At 39.6% G+C, this 15,363-nt stretch overlaps 1 protein-coding gene across 2 annotated transcripts in view; it reads left to right on the forward strand.

Moving 5' to 3' along the window:
- The window catches only part of pibf1 (progesterone immunomodulatory binding factor 1), a 91,546-nt gene that overhangs the window by 9,545 nt on the left and 66,638 nt on the right, over nucleotides 1-15,363 (forward strand). For both annotated transcript variants that reach the window (XM_078402278.1, XM_078402277.1), the window contains exons 5-10: nucleotides 2,490-2,609; nucleotides 4,230-4,363; nucleotides 5,227-5,335; nucleotides 6,834-7,015; nucleotides 8,595-8,720; nucleotides 14,450-14,548. In XM_078402278.1, the coding sequence (XP_078258404.1) occupies nucleotides 2,490-2,609; nucleotides 4,230-4,363; nucleotides 5,227-5,335; nucleotides 6,834-7,015; nucleotides 8,595-8,720; nucleotides 14,450-14,548 (770 nt within the window). The remainder of the gene's footprint in view (nucleotides 1-2,489; nucleotides 2,610-4,229; nucleotides 4,364-5,226; nucleotides 5,336-6,833; nucleotides 7,016-8,594; nucleotides 8,721-14,449; nucleotides 14,549-15,363) is intronic.

Genomic DNA, 15,363 nt, shown 5'->3' on the forward strand with positions numbered 1-15,363 from the left:
CTTTCACCGTCCGGCGCGGCCTGGAACGTGGCAACTTCAACAGCCTGACCACGAGAGAAGACGGCAGGGGAAGAGAAAAGACATTCTGGCCTTTCATCACAATGAGGAGGTGACTGGAGGAGACTCACTGTGATGGATGCTTCTTTTTGTTTGGTGTTGGTTTATGATTGTGTGTGTTTTTGCTGATTTGTATTGCTCTTATTGTTGGACTGTGGGTAATCTTTCATTTCACTGCACATTTATGTGTTTGTGACAAATAATATTGACTATTGCTCCGCTCACAAATGACAACACAAACATACAGTTAACAATTAAGAATAAATCATAAACATATCAAAACAATAAGGATACACCATTACGGTCTAAACATGTGGGTGAAAATAGACCAGAGCAAAAAAGAGAAAAAAGCTGTTTTTATGTCTGGCTGTGGCTGTTTTGACTGTCCGGAGTTGCCTTCAGAGGGAAGTGTTTCGAAGAGTTTGTGGCCAGGGTGAGAGGGTCAGAGATGATCTTGCCTGCTCGCTTCCTGGCCCTTGCAGTGTACAGTTTGTCAATGGGGGGGCAAGGCTGCAGCCAACAACCTTCTCAGCTGTGCAAACGATCCGTTGCAGCCTCTGGATGTCATGCTTGGTGACTGAGCCAGACCATGATGGAGAAGGTGAGGACAGACTCAATGATAGCAGTATAGAATTAGACCATCATTGCCTGTGGCTGATTGTGTTTCTTCAGTTGCCGCAGGAAGTACATCCTCTGTTGGGCCTTTTTGACTGTGGGGTTGATGGTGGCCCCCCATTTAAGGTCCCTGGAGATGATGGTTCCAAGGAACTTAAGTGACTCCACAGATGTGACTATGGTTTTGTTGATGGTGAGGGGGAAGAGGGGAAGGGGATCTCTTCGAAAGTCTACAATTAGTTCCACTGTCTTGAGAGCATTGAGCTTCAGGTTGTTGTGATGGCACCAGGACGCCAGCTGTGTCACTTCCTATCTGTAGGCAGATTCCTCCCCATCCTGGATCAATCCAATCAGGGTAGTGTCATCCGCAAAATTGAGGAGCTTGACAGAGGAGTCTGTGGAGGTGCAGTCGTTGGTGTAGAGAGAGTAAAGGAGAGGGGAGAGTAGGCAGCCTTGCAGTGCTCCTATGCTGAGGGTCTGCGGGCCCGTGATGTCTTTTCGCAGCCTCACATGCTGCTTCCTGTCCGTCAGCAAGTTGATGATCCACTGACAAGAGGGGTTCAGGCACAGTCAGCTGGGAGAGTTTGTAGTATAGTAGCTCTGACACAATGGTGTTAAAAGCAGAATTAAAGAGATAAAGCTGGAGGTCTGCTTGGATATAAATTTGAAAACCAATGCAGGGCTATGTACTTCTAACATTCTTCATAACACCTGATCCAACCGCATCTTGATGCTTTGTCCGAAAAGTAGGAAAACTGTTTGTTATGATCATGGACAGAGGAAAGATGTGATTATATTTAAACAAATTATCCTGATTTGGATAACATACTGAACACAAGCTGGGACTGCACTGCTAAACCTACTTAAAACATTTTTAACACAGCAGGTATCTGATTCAAACCAAGCACCTTTCCAAATGGGCTTTGGTTGCATAGCCAGGCAATAGTTGGAGATCTTTTGGTGCTATTGGAGCTTCATATTTTTCCAAGTAGGTTCCTATTTAAGTTATCATTTATATCCAATCCCATTTCCACTCCTCCATCAGCCCATGCTCCCCTCACTTACTGCTGATGACCTTGAGTTCAGTGAAAGGCAGAGAAACGCCTGCAGTTACTTTTCTCACCACTCATCAAAACCTCTAGTGTCGCCTGAGGATCTATACTTGACCATTCGTATTTCTTGTCTACATGCTGCCGAGCAGCAATGTGATCTGAAAACACAGCAACAGTTTCCATGTACACTGAGACCACTGTTCGCAAGACTGCTTATCTTGCATCCTATGGTGGAAGAGCAGAAATTTGCTGGGATCTGTTTGAAAGAATAAATCCCCACCGTAAATCCCCTTCCCCAGCCACCTGCTTCATCCCTCTCACTACCAACTTTCTGAAACTGAACCAGACTTTTCATAACCACATATCTGGCTCATCAGTATGACAGCCTATTTTTAACTCCATAACATCGTCCAATATCATTCTCGCTCATGTGCTGGTGAAAGTTTTAAACACTTTTATTGCTTTTAGATTTGACTGTTTTGATACACTGCTAGGAGGTCTCCCTCATTACTCTCTACAATTTGTGGCCATCTAAAACTCTGCTGCCAATGGACTAATTTATAACAAGTTTCATTCAACCAGCTTCTGCTTACCATGTTTGCTGACTTATGCTGGCTCCTGCTTAAGCACACATGGGTCAAAATTCTCACCATGAGTTCCACCAGTATGTTTCTTTTGTGCCTGGATTTGTAAATTGTAGCACTGAAGCCAAATGAATATAGAGAATTTTGTTTATAGACTTTTATCATTGTTTTATGTTTCTAGATAAGATTTTATGAAGTGGTCCGTCCCTTGAGAGAAGATATTGAAGAGCTACGACAGAAGAAAACCAGCCTTTGTGAAGAGAGCAACTCTCAGAAAAATCAGCTGAATAGCTTGATAGAGGTTGGTAATCCATGCAGATTCTCAGATAAAATGGCAAGATTCTAGGATGGATTGACATTTTGTGTGTCCGCTTGTTTTAGCTAATTAGCTGTCCTGTCGTGCCAAGTGGATTTATTCAAAATAATCTTTTAGTGAAGTTATTTATTAACTGCACAGCTTTGCATTGTTTATCTCACTATTTAAGCAATCAATTGCATTTAACAAAGCTTTGAAAAAAAGGTTTGTTTTACACCATGCATGTGATAACTGTAGCTGTTTAAAAACTAATTTGTCACGTGTTGGTGTGCATTGATTGTCAGAGCACATTTTGTTCTCTGCATATTCTCTTCTTCCAAATGCACAACTTTTACCATCCTAAATTGGATCCACCAATTGACCTTTCAGTTGATAATATTCTCACAGTAACATTAATGATGTCCAGAATCCAGTTGTATAACTGTTGTTAATTATTTTTTAATATTTTAAGAAATATTAATAGATTGTTGGGTTATATGCTACAGTTACATATATTTAATAAAGTTAATCATTGGTACAAAAAAATAATACCCAACATTTAAAATCATAAAGCCAAATGTTTACAGGCAAAGTTATTAATTTTAACCATGAAAGACCTTGAAAATCTTGGTTTAATATTTACCTGTCTGATCAGATTGTCCCACAAATCGAGAATCATTTTTATCCTGATGTTCATTTAGGAAGCATAAAAAGGAGCAAATTGCTGGTTGACGTATATCAAGGTATTAAACTTTAAGCATGTGAGAAGTGAAAAGATGTGTGGAATTTTCTTCTTGCCAAACTTTTTAGAATGGCCAAAGAAATTTTAGCTAATGGTTGATATGAATTGTTTATAAAAGAACAATTGCAGTGATATTGCAGTAAGTCTCATGCTATTACGATGAAAGGTCTTGTTCTGTGCTTTTTTGGCTCATACAAAATATTTGCATTAAATGTTATTTTAAGAAAAGTAAACGGTGACAGCGATTTATTTTTTTCACTGTCGTCTTGGTTCAGTTTCCCACATGCATCCATTTCTTTCATTAGCAAATTAGGAATTTATTGACATCCTTTTGCTACTGTCAGTTGAAAAATAAAAAAACCCTGAGAAAAGCAATTTTGCTCAGATTTTGATGTTAATCGGCATTAAATGTCGTAATAATTATGATACTTCTCCTTGCACAGGCCAATTGTATGAGCTTACCTGTCATTTAACAGGTTAGATTTCTGATGAAATATAGGCATTACATCCATCATTTAGTTTCCTGTGTTTCCTTGCCCTTATTAACTTCCATTTGTTTGTAACTGCCAAAACAGCTAAATGGACCATCTAGCCAAATATTTTTGAGGCCTGCCCACCTGTGTTTGGAGTCTATGGTGGTCTCAGATTGTTGATTGTGAACAACTTAGCGATGGTAATGATTTTGAAGACGATGGGTGAATGGTTAGGCTCTCTTTTCGAAGATAGTCATTGCATCGCAGTGTGAATGTTACTTGCCATTTATCAACCCAATGTGTACAAGTTATCTAAGTCTTGCAGTTATGCGGGCATGGACTGCCTCCTTTCCTGAAGTGTTGAGAAGCTAATTATTTATTACTCATCTTTTCCATGTGTAAAATTTTTAGAGCTATGAGTCTGAAAGGAAAACTCGCTCTGATCTTGAAGTCCGTTGTCAGCGCCTTGTATTGGAACTAGCAGATACCAAGCAACTTATTCAGCAATCAGACTATAAGAGGGAACATTATGATCGAGTAAAGCAGTAAGTATGCCCATATTTCATCATCTTTAAATATGAAAAGAATTAAGATCAGATTCCACTTTGACCCAGACAAATAAAACAGGTAGCACTTTGGAGCATAATCCTTCATTGTTACAATGGCTAATGAGGACTGAAACTTAAGGTCAGTGTTATCCTCAATTTACATACCTGACACATTATATAATTTAAAACTTAAACCCTGGCCTAATCAAAATAGAAAGGCATGCAAAATGTTCCCAACAACAGGTGCATATAATAAAAAGGAAGGCATGTATGTGAGTAATTCCAAAATGGCATTGCAGATGGTAAGTTGATGGATTTGCTGAGGTGTGATGTCTAAATTACAACATTTACCTCATGTGCTATGCAGAAGACTTTTAGAATATTACGAAGCATTGGGAATTAAGCAAATACTTCCTTGTGAACAGACACACCTATCTGTGTACATACAAATCTGGTGATTAGCTGCTAAATAGCTTAAATACTACATTTGGTTCTCTTGAATTACTGTACATCAAGAGTCAAAAATCAATGTCTCTGGTGGCTATCAAAGCTTTCAGAAACCATGATTATTAGGAATGATAACAGTATGTGCAAATTGGAATTATAATATGTTGATATTGTATTTTGCAGTTAAATATATTAAGTAAATCTATTAGTAAGCTCAGGTTGATAGAGTAACAGGAACAACATGCAATTGTGCTGAGATCTACACAAAGTTTGCAATAAATATAAAAATTAAGATTTTAAAGCGCAGTTATTCATTACCTTAAGTTTTTTGGACAAAAATATATTTGAGCTGCTTTTAACTTGACATGGCGGACCCATAATGTGCCTATCTTATTTCATGAGTTTTGTTTCAGAGAGAGAGATGCATTTGACAAGGAGGCTTCAGAGCTCAGGAAAAGGCTGGAATTACTTGAAATCGCACACAAAGCACAAACCAAGGAGAAAAATGATTTGTCCAAAGAGGTGCTGTTTTTACGATTATTTGAATCACATTACAATGGAGTGTTCAGATTATATCCCATTAACAGAATTTGTATGTTACTCACTGAACCAATATTTATTGACCACCTCTGTCCATAAATTATGAGGCTTGCTTATCCATTTCAGGGGTGTTTTAGAGTCTATCACTTTGGTGGTCTGAAGTCACAAATAGGAAGGTAAATATAGTGGATTTCCTTCCCTGAAGACTTGGACAATATGAGTTTTCATAGTCATTTTACTGAATGTTGATTTTAATTTCAAATTTGTTTCATTTTTGAATATAAATGACAGCCTCCAAAGACTTGAATGTATCTCTTTATCAATAATTACAGCCACTGGATGCCAGTCTGCTAACAACAGCTATTTAACCATATTTGTTTTTAAGTCTTCAACTGTAATCTAGATTGATGATTGGTGCAGCATTGATATGGCTGCGCAAAAGTGTTCATATAGTGCTGCGCAAAAATGTTTTGGTGTGGGTGTCCTGGACAACACTCTTTACCAACATGCAAAAAATAATGTACCTGCAATTTAACAACAAATAATTAATTGTTGTTAATCAACTAGGTAATTGCATAATTCTAGCTTCACCAAAATTGCCGATTTGCCATTGGAAATAGAGAGAGGTGCTTGTTTTTAGATAAGATATCGAAAAAGAAAATGATGAGGATAGGCGAAAGTAGTAAATATTATCAAAAAATTGCAATTTCAGTCAATTAAAAATTATGCTTAACCTGAAATTTGTAAATATTGGAGGATTTGTTGAGTTTGGAATTGAGAAGTTTTGGGAAGAACAAGTTAATATATTCTTAAACTGGTTTTCCAAATTTCAAACATTCTGGGTTATAGTCAAATATAGTCACTGACAATCAAACACAAACAAGATATCTATAACTAGTGAGCAGCATGTGATGTAATTCAAAAGTTAAATTATCATTTGATTTGTACTATCAAGAGAACTAGTAATGTGGAAATGGTGCTGGACTATGTCAATGAAAGAACCACAATACTAGCTTAAGTGATAAGAAAGTGCATTTCACAATTCTATCTATGGTTCCGAATGGAGTACCGACAATGCTAATTTTAATTATAAATGTTAATGACTAAATACTTGTAGAATTTGAAATAGTTAGTTAGTTTAGTTTATTTGTCATTCCAGTCTTTGCAGATCATGCAACGCAAGGGGCAAAACAGAGTGCCTCCGGTGGCCATAGTGCAGTACAAATGCAAAACATATAGACGGGATGACAGTGCAGTACAATACAATACAATTAGACAATTAGTGCAATACAATACATATAGACAGTGGATTAAAGCATGTAAACGGTAAAAGGTAAAGCAACTCATAATTTACGTCTAGTTATTGAAAAGTATAATATCTCAAGATTTTTCAGAGCCATGGTAACTATTCCCAGAACCAAATAATGCACTTAAAATTTAGTCGGCAATAATAAAACGTAATTATCTGTGCTCTACTTAGGTAGCAGCAATGCAGCAGTCTATTAGCTTGCTGCAAAAAGACAAAGAATACTTGAATCGCCAAAATATGGAACTGAATGTTCGGTGCGCTCATGAAGAAGATCGTATAGAACGCCTCCAAACTCACCTCGAGGAGGCAAAGCGAGCTAGAGAAGAAATGTATGAAAAATATGTGATTTCAAGGTATGTGGTTTTGTCTTAACCTCACATACATAGGATCCCATCGATGCTCATCATCTCCTTAATTTGTCTTGTGCAATCTGGCATTGATGATCTGAAGAAACAGAAGTGAGGTTGCTGTAAGTTTGTTATCACTTGATTCCAGTTCTATGCATTGAAATGTTACATCATCACTAGCATAATGTTTTTGTTCCGTATTATGGAAATAATTTTGGTGAACTTCAAGTGTTTTTTAATGTTGAATTTTTTTTTTTTTAAATGCTAATAGGAATGCAGCTTTTCCATCATCCAACAACATAGTTGATCCTCCAACTCTACTTTTTTTGCTAATTGCCATTTCGCTGATCCCCTTTTGTATCCAGAAATCAATTGATTATAGCCTTGATGTACTTTGAATGAGCATCTACAATCATCTGAAGTACTGAATTCTGAAGGTTTACAACTGATCTCTGGTGCTGTTGATACGAATTTTGCATATTTTACAAAAGAAAATCGCATTTCTAAACCAATTGGACCCTTATTCCAAAACTATCCTCTTTTGTGCTAAAAACTTCACCCTGAGGAAACACCAACCAGTGTCTCCCCTGTCATTTGCACTCGGCATCTTAAATGTCCCAGTGGGATAACATGTATTGGAAAGAACTGCAGATGCTTGCTTAAACCACTGAGTTACTCCAGCATTTTGTGTCTACCAGTGGGATAACATGTCATTCTGTTGTGTCACTTAGATATTAGGTGCAGTTTAACTGTGCTAGAGCCTTCACAGCACCAATAGTTACACTGTAGGATATTTTCTATCTACTTGTTGAAACAAGGAACTGCAGATGCTGATTTACAACAACAAAAAAACAGTTTTGGCATAACTCCGCAGGTCAGGCAGCATCCCTGGAGAATGTGGATGAGTAACTTTTTGGGTTGGGACCCTTTTCAGACTGATACTTGCTGATAGCTAGGAGATAGAAGGGGGTTGAACTATGACGCAAGGGTGCATGAAGGGAAGATCACGAAGATGTCCTTGGCTTTTTGGTCTTTGGTCTAGATAATGGTCTCCAGTAGTGTGATAATGATCCAGAGAGGGGTATAAGGAATTCAGCTTATTTGAGGTGGAAGTCACGTTTATCAAACAGCAGCCGCACTGCCATTGTCGCATTGCAGGTTTAACAGCAATGTCAAGATTAGCCTTAATGAGCGGACTGCTGCAAGTTGAGAAGGAGGTAGGTCACAGAGTGCAGGGTTGTACACAATACAGTGGAATAATTGAGAGATGGTTGTCACATCAGCAATTAAAGATAATAGATCAAGAAAGAGTCAGAGGCCAGAGGAAAGAGTCTTGGTAGATCGGGAAATGGGGAATTGATGTTACTGAAGTTAACAACTGTAATTCTATTTGATAAATTCAAATGATGCAGTAGTTTAAATTTGGAAGCATCCTTGAAATAAATTTTGAAATGGATTTCACCCAAATCATTTGAACTATTAGTTGTAAGATTCCTAATTGATCATGTCATAGATCTGCAAAATAAGATATTTTCTGTTTCCTTTGGTGTGATCAATATTAACATGTCTGAAATTTATGTTTTAGGGACCATTACAAAAATGAATATCAGGACAAACTTCGACATGAATTGGAACAGATTAGAGTAAAAACAGACCAGGAAATTGAGCATCTTCGATGTGGCTCCAAGGAAATGTATGAGAGGGAAAATAGGTAAGTCTTTCTCAATCGAGTCTGTGAAAAAAGAGGAATCGAGTCAGTTTCTCATCCTGAACCTTTGTTGTAGGTCAGCTGCTCCATTCCCTGAATTAGCCATGTCTGAATACAGAAGATCAATTTCGCTAATACTAAGTCATATGGGCGATCCAGAGCACAAACCTCTCAGACCACTTGGAAGCATTTATAGAAAAGTATGTATAGAAATAGAAAAATAATGTAGCTCACCAACTGATGCCAGTTTGTATGTTCAGTTGCCTCCATGGACAAACTTGTCATGTGCTGATAGAACGAGGTGAGGAGAAAGGATGGGACATAAAGTAGCAAGTGATATCTGGATCCTTTGCTGCTTTTCTATCTGAAATGCTTCCAGAGGGTCTGAGAGGTTTGGTTTCTGGATCACCCATATAACAGTATAACAGACAGTGTAACAGAGCTTTATTTGTCATTCGGTACCGAAGTACCGAACGAAACTACATAGCAGTCATAGAAAAAAAGAACACAAGACACATAACCCCAACACAAACGTCCATCACAGTGACTCCAAACACCCCCTCACTGTGATGGAGGCAACAAAACTTCCACTCTCTTCCCCACGCCCACGGACAGACAGCTCGTCCCCGACCGACCCGCACAGTCCCCGCAAGGGGATGGAAGTCCCCGCGGCCGAATCGCACCGGGCGCTGAAACGTCTCGCGGCCGAGCTGGGCGATGAAAGGCCCCACGACCATATACATACATGACTTGGGATGAGCAAAATTGATTTGCATTCAAACTTTCTAAGTTCAAAGGAATGGAGTAGCCAACCTCATCGGCAAAGGTTCATGATACGGGACCACTGGAAAACAACACTGGAGAAGTAGTAATGAGGTACAAAGAAATGGCGGATTAACTGAATGCATTTTTTTGAGTCAGTCTTCACATTGGAAGACACCAGCAATGTACCAGAAATTCAAGAGACGGGGCAGAAGTGAGTGCAGTCGTTATTACTGAGGACAAGGTGCCTGAGAAGTTGGAAGGCCTGAAAGTGGATAAGTCACTTGGACTAGTTGGGCCACACGCCAGGGTTCCAAAAGAGGCAGCAGTTGAGATTGTGGAGGCATTAGAAGTGATCTTTCAAGAATTGCTAGAGTCATGAATAGTTTTGGAGGACTGGAAAATCGCAAATGTAACTCCGCTGTTTAAGAAGGGAGTGAGGCAAAATAAAGGAAATTAAACGACAGTTAGTCTGACTTCTGCGCTGGGTAAATTCCATTATTAAGAATTAGGTTTTGGGGTACTTGGAAGCACATGACAAACTAGGATAAAGAAAGCAGGGTTTTGATAAATGGAGATCTTACCTGACAAACCTGTTGGGAGTTTTTTGAGGTAATAAGCAGAACAAAGAAGAGTCGGTGGATGTTGTTTACTTGGATTTTCAGAAGGCCACACATGAGGCTGCTAAACAAGATAGGATCTCATGGTATTAGAGGCAAGGTACTAGCATGGATAATAGTTTGGATGACTGGCAGAAGGCAAAAAGTAGGAATAAAGGGGCTCTTTTCTGGTTGGCTGCCAGTGGCTAGTGGTGTTCTGCAGGGATCGTTGTTGGGTTCACTACTTTTCACGTTATGTGTTCATTTGGATGAGGGAATTTGTGGCCAGGTTTGCAGGTGATACGAAGATAGATGGAGGGGCAGGTAGTGTTGAGGAAGCGGGGAGTCTGCAGAAAGACTTGGACAGGTTGGGAAAAGTGGACAAAGAGGTGGCAAATGGAATACAACGTAACAAAGTGTACGGTCATGCACAAAGGAATAAAGATGTAGACTACTTTCTAAATTGGGGGAGGATTCAGAAATCAGATGCAAAGGGACTTTGGAGTGCTGGTGCAGGATTCTCAAAAGGTTAATTTGTAGATAAGGAAGGCAAATGCAGTGGAGTAGAATATAAAAGCAAGGTTGTAATGCTGAGGCTTTATCAGGCACTGCTGAGGCCATATTTGGAATATTGTCAACAGTTTAGGGCCCCATATGTGAGGACGGATGTAGTGGCATTCAAGATTGTTTTTTTTTTGGCATTTCCTTTCCCCCCCCCAATTTACTTTTGTATTCTCCTGTAAAGCAGCCTATTTGTTTCATTGGAATTGATGACATCAAATACTTTTATTCAAAATGCTTTTAACTGCCTCTAAATCTCATTTATGGTAATCATACGAGTATAATATCTAGCTTTTGTTGTCAGCATTATTTTTCTCTGTATCATCACTCCTTGGATTAAAATTCTATGGAATATATTTACATACTACAGCAATTATTTGTTTTTGCAACTGTTGCTCTGAAGTTTGTTTGATCACTCGTCGAACCTGCATCATTTTCTCTGGGTTAGATTGTGTTGGTGTATCTTTCATAGCATGGAATTTTTATTAAAGCTTCAATGCCAATGTGTTACCACACAATGCTTGATGAAGGTGGTGTAGAATTCCTTTGGCCTAGGTGTGGGGTTTTAGCTTTAATATAAATGAGCCAACACAATGTAAATAATAGAAGTTCTGAGTAACGGCGATAGCAATCTAAAGTTTTTATCTGATTTGTTGTGCCAAGACATTACTTTAAACATGTTATTCTACTGCTTGCAGCCAAGCATAAAGAGATGAATAAATATGATATTACTTCACTTTTTAGAAATAGGATACATTTTCTATTTCCAAATCAGTGCACCATTTCTTGCATGGAATCACATGGAATATGCAGGACAATATCAAACCATTTATCTCAACCTGTAGCATTGTCTGAGGAAGGCTCATGACCTGAAACATAACCTGTTCCTTTTCTCCAGAGATGCTGCCTGACCCGTTGAGTTACTCCAGCTTTTTGCTTCTATCTTCTGTTATTGCCAGTATTTGTGTTTCCTCATATGACTTGCTCAATGCTTCCCTGGTCACTTGTGTGCCTCCCCCTTGGGTTCATGTATATTATTTGCCTCAATCCCTTTTCCCTGCAATCGGGGAGCATACAGTCTCACCATTCCCTGGGTTAATAAATTTGTTCTGAATTCTCTAATCAGTTTACAATCTTGTTACAATCTTGCAATAATATCCTCTAATTCTGCATTTATGTGCAAATACTTTCTATGTCCACGTCAAAAACTTTCATCATATTAAAGTCACTCCTTGCCTTTCTGTTGTCAATAGAAAAGGGAGACATTGAGGAGGTCCACACATCGTGTAAACACAGTTTAATCATTAACCGAATACAGTTCCGTCGCTCACCCGCGCGTGCCCGAGTCCAAATCTCAACTGCCAAATCCTTTGTTCTCCTAGCACACGACGCCCCCCCCCCCCCCCCCCGACCACGTGTTTGGTCGGCCCGGATCACGCCCGGTTCGAGCCTGACAAACGAAGCTTCGATAACAGTGGCTCGGCCCGCCACAACATCTTGTTTATGTTTGCATATTTGTTATTGTCACTTTTGGTCTAAAGTTTAAATCAAGTTACAGAAAAAGTGTTCACAATCAGAGCAGGGAAAGACCATTTGAGAATGTCCCTTCATTCATCAAGATCATGGCTGATCTACATCAAAACCATTTTGTACAATTGTATCTTTGTACAAATTACCTCCTTTTTGATTGAACACGGTGACTGAGCTTGTACAACCCTATGAAATTAAAAATTTAACAAATTCACCATCCTTTATGTAAAGATAGTAATGGATAGCCCATTCCTAAATGTCGACCCCTTATTTGACCCTTGTTTCTAGGCTCCTCAGGCTTAGAAAACATCTGACTGCGTCCAACTTGTAGTAATTGTATACATTTTGGTGAGATTTTCTTCCATTCTTCCAAATGCTTGAGAATGCAGGTCGAGGATAGATTATCCTTTGAAATAAATGGGTGCCCGATACTTCCTCTTTTTAATGGTCTCATTAATCTACCTCTGTACTTCAGTATTTATGTATCAGTGTTCCATGATCCAGTTGCTCTTCTGTCCATTTGAATCTCATTTCCCAAATAAAGATTTATCTCTATCCATGTCCTCTAGAGATGCTGCCTGACCCACTGAACTACTCCACAACTCTGGCGTTATTTTTTGCGAACCAGCATCTGCCATTCTCTGTGACCCCCCCCCCATTACAACTTACTAAAATGTGTCTCTTGTGATTCATTTGTCAATTTTATTCTCGTGCGCAAAGTTTAATGTTTCCAAATAATATTTCTGATTCAGTGAGAATTGTCCCTTCAAATTATGTCATCAGAAAATATAGAAATTGTACTTTTGATTCCAAAGTCAGGATCGTTGTCGCTAATGGCTGAAATAAACTGTCACCAGGCTGATCTTTGGGATTTCACTTTCTACCTTCTGTTAATATGAATGGATTTTGTTTTTGTCCAATTTCCTGCTATCTGTCTTGAAACTGGGTGACTACATTGTACTAGTGGCACCTGATACTTGCCTTTCGATGGTGGTTCATTAATGAACTCCCATCTACAGAAGTTCTCTGTACATTGCGGACTTCAGGCACAGCTCTGCAGACTCCTATCTACAGAGGTTCTCTGACGACTCTGCTATCGCCGGCCTCATCACGGGCGACGAGGACAGGGCGTACAGAGAACTGATCAAGGAGTTTGTGGACTGGCGCCAGCGGAACTGCCTCCGGATCAACGCGGGGAAAACCAGGAAGGTGGTGGTAGATTTCCGCAGGCGCAGCCAGGTCCCCCCGACACTGGTGAACATCCAGTAAATGGACATCGAGAGGGTGGATTCTTATAAGTACCTGGGGCACTCCTAAGGACCTACTACAACACGGTGGTGGCATCGGCCATTGTCTATGGAGTGGTCTGCTGGAGCAGCAGCTTCTCAGCAGCGGAAGGGAAGAGACTCGACAAGCTGGTCAGGAAGGCCAGCTCTATCTTAGGTTGCCCCCTCGACTCAGTGCAGGTGGTTGGGAGAGAGGAGGATTATTGCTCAATAGACGTACTCCAAAGACGTACAGGTATGTAGGTTAATTGGCTGGGTAAATGTAAAAATTGTCCCTAGTGGGTGTAGGATAGTGTTAATGTACGGGGATCACTGGGCGGCACGGACTTGGAGGGCCGAAAAGGCCTGTTTCCGGCTGTATATATATGATATGATTGCAAAACTAATATCGCTGCTGGACAGCGACTCCCACCCCATGCAGGACACTCACTGCACTGAGTAGCTCCTTCAGTGACAGACTCCTTCATCCCAAGTGCGTGAAGGAGAGATACAGGAGGTCCTTCCTTCCCGCTGCTGTGAGACTGCACAACCAGCACTGCTCACAGCAGACGAGTCAACAATAACAGCTAAGAACACACGGAAAACTGATGACAATTTATGTATCTTTTATTTATAATGAATGATCTCTTGCTATCCACTTTGCTGCTGTAACACTGTAAATTTCCCCGGTGTGGGACGAATAAAGGAATATATATATATATATATATATATATATAGTTTGCCTTTGTGGATCAGTTAATTGCTGATTGCCGTTTCCGCATGCTGCATTGAGTGTAGGTGTTGATTAGGCTGACCTGCATATAACAGCTAAGTGCTTTGCTTTTTTAAAAAGCTTTATTTAATCTTAATGTTTATAAATTACCTTTTTGTGGCTTCACAATCTGGAATCTCATAAGTTCTTACCCATCGGTACATTAAAATTTGTTGTTGAGTCACTATGTCAAACAATTTATTCGTGGCGGTTGGTTCTTACAGTTTTTGACTTCTAATTTAGAAATTTGAGAGAAGCAAGGGACAATGCAATTGCAGAAAAAGACCGAGCAACTGAAGCGGAAAAGGATGCCCACACAAAATATGACCAGCTTCTGGAACAGTAAGTTTTATATTTTGCAAAATGAATGTGGCTGACAAGGGAAGTTAGGGATGGAATAAAACTAAAAGAAAAGATGTATAACACAGCAAAGAGTAGCCGGAAGCCAGAGGATTGGGAAACTTTCAAAGGACAACAGAATGTAACAAAACGGGCAATATGGGCTGAAAAGATGAAGTACGAGGGGAAGCTGGCCAAGAATATAAAAAAGGAAATAAAAGCTTCTTTAGATATGTTAAGAGAAAAAGAGTAGCAAATTCAAATGTGGGTCCCTTGAAGGCAGACACGGGTGAAATTATTTTGGGTAACAAGGAAATGGCAGAAGAGTTGAACAGGTACTTCGGATCTGTCTTCACTAAGGAAGATACAAACAATCTCCCAGATGTACTGGAGGACAGACGATCTAGGGGGATAGAGGAACTGAAAGAAATTTTCATTAGGCAAGAAATAGTATTGGGCAGACTAATGGGACTGAAGAATGTTAAATCCCCTGGGCCTGATGGTCTGCATCCCAGGGTCCTCAGGGAGGTGGCTCTAGAAATAGTGGAAGCATTGGTGATCATTTTCCAATGTTTAATAGATTCGGGATCAGTTCCTGTGGATTGGAGGATAGCTAATGTTATCCCACTTTTCAAGAAAGGAGCGAGAGAGAAAACGGGGAATTACAGACCGGTTAGCCTGACTTCGGTGGTGGGAAAGATGCTGGAGTCAATTATTAAAGAGGTAATAACGGTGCATTTGGATAGCAGTAAAAGGATAAGTCCAAGTCAGCATAGATTTACGAAAGGGAAATCATGCTTGACTAATCTTCTGGAATT

The sequence above is a fragment of the Rhinoraja longicauda genome, chromosome 7 (genome assembly GCF_053455715.1).
Source record: "Rhinoraja longicauda isolate Sanriku21f chromosome 7, sRhiLon1.1, whole genome shotgun sequence".
NCBI classification, from domain to species: Eukaryota; Metazoa; Chordata; class Chondrichthyes; order Rajiformes; family Arhynchobatidae; genus Rhinoraja; species Rhinoraja longicauda.